The sequence below is a fragment of the Cervus elaphus genome, chromosome 12 (genome assembly GCF_910594005.1).
Source record: "Cervus elaphus chromosome 12, mCerEla1.1, whole genome shotgun sequence".
NCBI classification, from domain to species: domain Eukaryota; kingdom Metazoa; phylum Chordata; class Mammalia; order Artiodactyla; family Cervidae; genus Cervus; species Cervus elaphus.
Genome location: NC_057826.1, coordinates 34,277,294 through 34,286,702, shown reverse-complemented (window position 1 = coordinate 34,286,702; position 9,409 = coordinate 34,277,294). Strand labels below are relative to the sequence as shown.

Here is a 9,409-nt window from a genome sequence, read left to right as displayed (position 1 = left end):
ACAGGGTCACAAAGAGTTAGACACAACTGAGCATGCACACACTGACTTTATCCTTGAGGGCAAGTATTATCTTATTGTTATGTTACATATTGCTTTATGTATGTTCTAAGTCTTGGGTTGCTCTGTACTCATCTCTTTTACATGTTCACAGCCCTGGACCCTTAGAAAACTCCCAACTTTGATAATACTATCTTTTCTACAAGCCCAACACAACTTCCTCTGACAACAAAAGTGGATGTGCTTTTCCTTTCTTGTTTGGAAGGCCCTCATCTTAAAGAATTATTCCTAAAGTTGCTGCTTGTTTGGTGAATACCTCCAACACTCACCTCATTTGCAAACAGAAATAACTGGCCCCAGGTCTGATGGCAAGCTTTCACTACTATGAGTCATCTTAGTGCTCTGTTGTACTGATGGCCCTGTCTTCTACAATCCTATAGTCAAGAGTTTTATAAAGGAGAAAGTATTTCAAATATACTGATGGATATCTAAAGAAACTCAACATATGAAAATGCAATATGCAACCTATTCAATATCAACAAATTTAAGAGTTCAAACTAAGTATAAAAGAATGCAAATATTTGTTAACGTTTAACATATTTCAATTAAAATGAATGTTAGTAAGCTCTGAGTAGGTATACTTAACTTTTAAGCTTATACATTTTAAACAAGAGAGGCAAGGCAAGTACATTTTTATTCTGCATTGGTTAATATACAACATATCCCCACTTCCCTTGAGAAACAGTATCATATCTAAAACACACTTTGATGAACACTGAATATTAAAATATTACACAATCATTCCTCAGAATCCTGAGGGGGGCTGGCTGGATTGGTCCCAGGATCACCCCCTCCCCTCACACACACACAGATACCAAAATTCAAGGATGCTTAAATCTCTAACAGTAGGCCCTCAGTATCCACAGGTTCTGCATCCACCTAAGGAGGGCCAACAGTCTACAAGTGGCTTGAACAGCAGTGAACACAAACACTCTTCAACTTTTCAGTATTCTAAGAATATAGCATGGATAACATGAAGAAAAATGTCTGGATTTATTTTTAAATTCAAAATTCTTCTGGTTGTTCTCCACTGAGAGGCCTCAGAGGTGAAAAGGAAATCAGGTTACCACCAAAGGAAATGTGTCTGGTCTGTTCTTGATGTCTTCTCTCCATCTGAGTGAATGTATTACTGCAGTTTAGGCCTGGCTAGAGAAGAAATTTAGAGAAGCCACTAAAGTAACTATCAAGAGTTTTACCAAGTGAGTGTTCAATCTTTTCTTTCAAATTTTCAGTGGATTAATTAATAATATAAATGACATTTTTTGTACACAATGATAAAATTCTTAGTAACATAATGTTATGCTACCCTCCATGGATCTAATTTCAAAATATAGTTTTTTTTTTTTTTAATTGAAAAGTATATTAGGAATATATACCTTATATTTGGAACCTAGAAAAATGGTACTGCTGAACCTATTTGCAAGGCAGGAACAGAGATGCAGACATAGAGAACAGACTTCTGGATGCAGTGGGGGAAGGAGAGGGTGGGAGGAATTGAGAAGTACTGAAACATAGATTATCATATATAAAACAGCTAGCTAGTGGGAAGTTGCTGCATAACACAGGGAGCTCAACCTGGTGTTCTGTGACAACCTAGAGGGGTGGGGTGGGGTGGAAGGTGAGGGGGAGCTTCAAGAGGGAAAGCACATATGTATACTTATGGCTGATTCATGCTTTTGTGTGGCAGAAACCAACACAACATTGGAAAGCAATTATCCTGCAGTTAAAAATAAATTAAAAAATAAAAATAAAAATTTTTAAAAAGGAATACATGCCTTAAAAAGTGACAGACTTCAGTAACACATGCAGGATGAATAAAACTGAGGCCACTTATGCAGATTCCACACATCCTAGTACACATGATTGTAATTAACAGGTCTTTTACTGGTGTGATCCTGCCAGGATCCTTCTCTTTGTTCTCCCTCAAGCCCTACTTCAGGTTTAAATGATGCACAGAGCTAGTAATAATGTGGGTCTAAAGGTATACCTATTAAAAAAATCCTAGAATATAAATCTTAATATTTATGGGAATGGAAAATAACTCACAGGGAGACTAAGTTATAAGATACTAAGATTTATCAACAATAAAATGTATAACTGTGAAGCAATTTTATTACTAATATATCAAAAACAGAATATTATGATTAACTTCTAGACTTATCATATATTATCAGAACCAATCATTCAGAATTCAGAACTGGGAACAAGATTAAATCAGGTTTCTATAAACTGGCCTCATGCTGAAATCCCTGTCCTTTAAGTGTCAGCCTCTGAGTAAAGAAGGCTAAGGCCAAGAATGAACAGTGCACGTCACAGTAATCATTCTGCTCCTGAGATACAGCGAGCCCAGAAGGCTGAATATGGAGAAGGCAGCTTTAAAACATAATAAGAGTCAACATAGTCAGAGGTCCTTAAGGAATTAGTGGCTTTAGAAAGCCAAGCCTTTATCAGGCATCGTGAGATTAACAAAAACTGTTGCTGTTTTATCCTACATTTGCCTTAATGAATTTTTTATATTCTGAGATTCAAGATTAGCAAAAAAGCCCATTCCCTGACTCATTTTAACAATTGTTCCTGGAAAATTTCAAGGTAAGGCTGTAAACCAGAGTTGCTGACCCTGGCTACATGAATTGCCTGGTGAACGTCCAAAACCAGATCACTGAAATAAAAATATCCAGGAGTAGGGCTGAAAACCAATGCTGCAAACACTCAGTAGGCAAGAGAGCACTCTTCCATTTATGTCCTACTATTCAGTGCCAGCATCCATGAATACGAATCAGACAGCTCTGCCCAAAGAGAAACTTATAGTTAATAAGGGAAATAGATTCCTGAAAGCATCATATGTTTTAGGAATACAGTATTGTTTATTCATATTATACTCTTAAAAAGAGATTAAATGTGTGTACTGCATATATTGTACGCCTGTGTCTATAGAGAAACATGCAAGAGATGAGAGCTTTTACAGGAAGGCTTCACAGACAGGCAAATGTTTGAACTAGACTTAGAGGCAAGAGGTCACTAAAAAGTAAAGGTTGGGGGGCTTCCAAATAAAATAACAGGACATAAAAATAGCAATCTAAAAGAATTACAATGAAAATAAGCATTGATGACTGAAGGTAGGATAGACATTTTCTTCTCAACCGTATACTTCAAAAGGGTATAACTCTTGCCTTATCTTTTTCTTGCATCACTGAGAAATACTGAGCATACTACATGTTCAAGTATTCAACCAACTTGTCACAACAAATTTGATACATAAACCATATAGGGAATTAAATCTTCAGTTTAATACTAATGCATACTATAAAGTATATGAAAAAAATTTTTCCCATTTGGAGAAAAAAATGAACAAAAAAGGACTTCAGAGTAAACACTGACAAGATGTACATTTTAAACTGTGCATATAAATTGAAAAATAACACTCATTTTATAAAACAAATCTAGAATACAAAGAACTTTTCAAATAAATTGAAAACTTACTGAATCAAGAAGATGGCATTCAGTAGTGAGACTTTTATTATCACATAATACTGAAAAAAAAAAAAGAATAATTTTTAACTTTTTAAAGAATATTCTTGCAGTTAAGGGTTGTTAGAAACGGACAAAGACTTAAAAGATATGAAAACTTCCAAATATCAAAGGCGAAGAAAAATGTGGGCCATCTTATGCTATATCTTTTTAAATGTAGTTAAATTTCTTTGTAAAATTCTCATCCTTAATTTTAGTATAATAAAAGTCTTCTCTAAATAAATCTCATGCTTGTAATTCAAAGGTACCCAAAAGATGCTGTAAGAACATAGTGGGAGTGCATTAAGTGTCTGCCCAATGTTACAAAGTTTACTTCACCTCAGGCCCCAACCAGAACAGCACCATAGGGTAACAGGTAAAAACAGGAGGTGAAACCATCACACATTACATTATAACATAAATACAAGAGCCATTTCCTATTGAAGAACAATCACAACAAAGTAGGTTAGAAAAGGCATTAGGGCAGAAAAAGAGGATGTTTTTAAAGAAAGGTTTGAGGCTCTTTGATGGAAAAGAAGAGGACTAAAAAAAGTTTCAGGGAATTTTTCTAATTCTGAGCCTTCACAAACAACAAAGGACCCCAGATAGTTAGGTCTAATGAAAAGTGCTCCTGCCATCCAACATGGATTAGTATCTGTTGATGATTTTAATCAAAATCAAAATCAACCTATTGATTTTTAATCAAAAGAGTCTGGGGTGGAGAGTAGGATACCACGACACGAACTAATTCTCATTAGATATTTATAGCAAGTATCCAATTTCTCAACCTTCATTCTTGGAAACTATATCCAGAAGTGTTTACAATAATCTATACTTTAGGACAAGTTCATTTATTTAACGAAACCTTATTTAAATACATTAAAAAGACCTCACCTGACTGAGAAGTTTTCGTTTCTTCTTCCCATGAGATGTTATTTTGTGATTGTATATTTTTTTCAGGGCTAATCATCAAAACATCCTGTGTTGTAACTGAATTTAGTTCCATTCCTTCCACATCTGAAATTTCTTCCTTTTTGTTGGTATTAATATCATCTGCTACTTTGCTAGCATGGAGAGCCAAATTCATTCTTTCACTAGATAAACAACCAATCTCAAAGTTTATCTTATTTATACCCTGGAAGTAAAAATGGTTTTTATATTTAATTATCCAAAATTAAAATAAACATAAAAAGTCTTGTCACTATTTAAAACAATAATAGAGGGATGACATTCTGAGCACAAGCTAAAGAACACTATAAATCCATCCTTCTATCTTGCTTCTTGAACAATGAGATCAGATAATATTACAGCAGTAGTATAACTGAAGTAAAGTTTCTCAGCAAGTACCAATATCACAGTTCAGAGATTGACAGACATTCTATGTAAAGGGCCAGGTGTATGATGGACTCTTGAACAATAAGGGTTTGAACTGCAAGGGTCCACTTAGAATCTTTTCAGTGCTAAATACCATAGGATCTGCAGTTGTTGAATCCACAGACGTGAAACTACTAACATGGAAGAACAAGTATAAAGAGTGGGCCAACATAAGTTTCATGTGGATTTTCAACTGTGCAGAGGGATGGCACACCCCTCCTGCTGTCATTCAAGTGTGCGTGCGCTCAATTGTGTCCGACTCTCTGTGACCCCAAGGACTGCAGCCTGCCAGGCTCCTCTGTCTATGGAATTCTCTAGGCAAGAATACTGGAGTTCGGTTGCCCTTTCCTGCTCCAAAGAATCTTCTCGACCAAGGGCTAGAACCCAAGTCTCCAGATTCTTTACCACTACACCACCTGGAAAGATCTCTGTTGTTCAAGAGTCAACTATAAATATTTTAGGCTTTGTAAGCCAAACAGTCTCTGCCACAAACACTGAACACTCTATCACTGTGTTTTGAAAGCAGCCAAACACATAAATGAATGACAGTGGCTGTAGTACAATAAAACTTTATTTACAAAAATAATCTTGATGTAAGTTGAAATACAAATTGGCACTATGGTCTCAAACAAGCCAAAGGTCTTTGAAATAAGAACTATCATTTCATATGACTAATTAAGATTTCCAATGGAAATTTTGGGGGTTTTTTATGGAGTTACTATATATATTGATACAAATAGAGAACATCCTAGGCTACCTAATGCATCAGAACAGGACTTACATGGTTTATTTCAATTAAATCTTGTAAACCAAGACACTTAGCATCTTCTCCTGTGCTGTTTCTGAAAAAGAAAAAAGAACCACTGTACTCAGAAAATTAAACATATTGCTGTCTTGATTTGTTTTGAGACTATCCTTTATGGGTCAGAGATGGACCCTCATCTAAGATCAGGCCTGATCCAAATAGATTAGTTTTGGATGATAGCTACTATAGGATGGCCTTAGAAATCAAATGCATTTTCCCCAGAACACTTACAAGTCTTTGACCATGCTGGTCAGTCTATTGGAAATCTTTTGAATCTCAGCCAAATCCAGAGCCACATACTAGGGAAGGGTAAGTTAAAGCTTACTTTTAGGGGATGGAAACAACATGCAAGTGTTGTAAATCTGGAGTTGGCTATATTTACTTGTTAGCTACAGCATGATACATTCAAATCCTGAAGTTCTTAACTCACGTTTTATTAGAAACATCTGTCTCAATCTCTTGGAGTCATTTTTTTTTTAAGTATACTCTATTTTTCTGGTTTTCAGCTTCACTTTGCCTTGATTGTACAAAGTTGTTTGTAAAAAGGCTCTTTTGAGACTATTTTTAGAAATTAAAAAGTAAAGAGAAGTCCTAAACAGCACTTGTAATATCACTTAAATACAATTTTGGATCTTCTTAGTACAAGATAATGAACTGCAGGATAAGAAATGACAATAAATTGGTATCTTATAACCCACAGCTTTTTAAAGCATCTAAAGTATTTTAACTACCACAAATGCTAAATATACTTTGGCTTACATTAAAAACTAGAAATCTTATAACTTGTTCCATGAAATACTTAGGAAGAGAAACTTTCATTTGTTTCCCCTATTTCAAGTTATAGGGTGTTCTCAAGGTGAATTTGGGTAACTTACTTTCCAAATTTTCTCATTTTTCAAAAATGGGGATTTAGTACCTCACCTGGTTGTTTTGAGGACTGAATGAGATAATATATGATAGGAACCTAGAACCATGTCCAGCCCATAATAATTTTTTTTTCAATTGGAACTAATTCCTTTATTAAATAAGCTTCATTTGGGAGCTGACTGCCACAGACCTCAGGAGGAAATACATCTTGCTTTTGCAGAGATCAACATAGTTCAGCAATGCCCAAGCTCCTCTTTCAGAGAGGTGAACCTCAGCTTAGGGGAAGGGCTGAAGAGGCTTCCACCTGAAGGTGACATGGAGAAGATGTAGTAATCATATGGGAGCCAGTTCAGAAGCAAGCCGAGTGCATGGCCACCTGCTGCTTCCCTGTGCCCTGCCAGGAGAGCGCTGCAAAGCAGCGGCATCCGGGTTCCCAAGCGGGCACCAGCAACACCTCCAAGGCAGACCTGAGGAACCTGAGGATGAGGTTCCAAAAGAAGTCCCTGCAGAGGCTGAGTCTGATTAGGAATAAAAGTAGACGGGGGTGGGGGCGTGGTGTGTGTGTGTTCAGTTGTGTCTGACTCTGCAACCCCATGGACTGTAGCCCACCAGGCTCCCCTGTCCGTGGAATTTTCCAGGCAAAAATACCGGAGTGGGTTGCCATTTCCTCCTCCACATAATAATTGTTCAGTACATATTAGCTCCCCCTGGTCTGCTCTGCCATCTGTCAAGTCAGGATTCCCAAGGTACTTTCCATAAAGGCTGGTACAAAAGTGCCTACCTCCTAATGACCCTGCAGGGAGGTAACAGCACTATTTTATACACGATGAAACTGAAGTTGAGTTAAACTTGACCTGAAGTTTCATAGTATGTCACATGACTGATTTTGAGCTCAGATGTGTCAAGCACCAAAACTGCACACAAAACAACACTATACTGTTTAGCACCAAAGAACACTATATTGTTTCTTGTCTTTTCAGTTCTGCAGAATTTATTTTATCCATAAAGATATGACCATTTCCAAATCTGAAATCTGAAGCCTTAATTTCCTCATTTATAAAATAGAAATATTGCCTATATGTTACCAGGTCACTGTGAAATTTAAAAATACATGTGTTCCATACTTAACAGGTTAACAACTGGAAATGGTATTTAATGTCTACATTCTGTTAAACTCTTAGTAATAACACATTAAAGAAATACCTGTTTCCAGGAATGTTTGAAATCAAAGTCTTATCAACAGGTTCACTTTTGGCACCCTGAGGATCAGGATTCTCTGGTGATGTAGTTTGTCTTACAAGGCCCATCTCAGCCCTGGTCTCAGACACAGTTTTGCTGACTGACTTAGGTGTTTTAAGTCTTTGAGAAAGGCATTCAGAAGAAAGTCCTAGAAGATGAAAGAAATCATCTCAACACCAAAAAGCTTTTTCATTCATTTTTCACTATAGTTAGAGAGACAGTGCCAATTCTTCCTACTCCCCTACCAACTAGCCTCTTTCTCCTAGAAAATAATGTTTATTAGTCAAATGCCTGAGACTTTCAGTTAAAGATGATACTGAACACACATACTAAAGGCTTCCTCTTAACATTTCACTAATATAAACAGTAAAGAGATAATCTTCAAAGGGAGAACACTACAAGGACAAAGCATCCTCTTTTTTTAAGGTCAGTGACTTTTAAAATTTGAAATATAATTTTCAAGGACAGACGAAACTAAAGAAGAGACAACAAAACTTAGGAAATTCTGGAAGTGCAATATAGATGGATGAGTTGTATATTACCTAGTAAACCTGAGAAAATAAATCCTAAGCCACCAGTCAGGAAAGATGTGAATCAGCCCAGTTTATACCACAGTACCCCTCAAAAAGAATTGGTGGTGTCAAGAATCGCTAGGAGCAGAGGTAAAAACAGGAAGATTGGTTCAAAGTCAGTTTAAAAAACAATTAAGAGTCCAGACTCCTTTCCTCATTATGCACAGCTGGGCAGCTGTGAACAATCCCCTCCCACCATGAAGATAAAAAAAAACTAGAGGCTTATTTCCCCAAAAAAGTTGAAATAGAGGGTCTCTGGTTTAGGATTTACAATTGAAAGATGAGTACTATATGGAAAAGGGGGGATGAAATGAGTATTTTTAAAACTGTTGATACACTGTTTCCCTCCCTCCATGTAGCTCCTGAAAAGACTGGCAGCCAGAATTACACCCTCCAGGCAGCAGGTTGGAAAGATCTCTGGAGAAACTGACTGCTGCTGTCACTTCAGTCGTGTCCGACTCTGTGTGACCCCATAGATGTCAGCCCACCAGGCTCCCCCATTCCTGGGATTCTCCAGGCAAGAAAACTGGAGTGGGTTGCCATTTCCTTCTCCAACGCATGAAAGTGAAAAGTGAAAGTGAAGTCACTCAGTCGTATCCAACTCTTAGCGACCCCATGGACCGCAGCCTACCAGGCTCCTCCGTCCATGGGATTTTCCAGGCAAGAGTACTGGAGCGGGGTGCCATTGCCTTCTCTGGGAGAATCTGACTAGCCCATGAGAAAAGACTTAAGCACAGCATAACAATGCAGCTAAATCATCCCACAGTAAAGACCCTACCACCCACGCGCCCCGTGCAGAGCCCTGCTCATAGCCATGAGCAGGCAGTGAACCACCATTAGACACCCAAGGGAAGCCTCTGATACAAGAGGCAGAAACCAAAACCAAACAGATAAGAGTATTTTGGAACAAATATTGACTCTCTAGGAGAAGAATACATAGAAGTTATCATTAATGTCTACAGAAAGATAAGACAGCACACTTAAGAAA

At 37.3% G+C, this 9,409-nt stretch overlaps 1 protein-coding gene across 3 annotated transcripts in view; it reads right to left on the bottom strand.

Moving 5' to 3' along the window:
* Positions 1 to 673: 673 nt before the first annotated feature.
* DLGAP5 (DLG associated protein 5) overlaps positions 674 to 9,409 on the bottom strand; it is a 45,363-nt gene continuing 36,627 nt past the window's right edge. For 2 of the 3 annotated variants that reach the window (XM_043919590.1, XM_043919592.1), the window contains 5 exons: positions 7,814 to 7,997; positions 5,720 to 5,780; positions 4,459 to 4,699; positions 3,538 to 3,587; positions 674 to 1,203 (listed from right to left, as the gene is read on the bottom strand). In XM_043919590.1, the coding sequence (XP_043775525.1) occupies positions 1,063 to 1,203; positions 3,538 to 3,587; positions 4,459 to 4,699; positions 5,720 to 5,780; positions 7,814 to 7,997 (677 nt within the window). In that variant the 3' untranslated portion in view covers positions 674 to 1,062. The remainder of the gene's footprint in view (positions 1,204 to 3,537; positions 3,588 to 4,458; positions 4,700 to 5,719; positions 5,781 to 7,813; positions 7,998 to 9,409) is intronic. The other variant, XM_043919591.1, reaches the window with a different exon arrangement.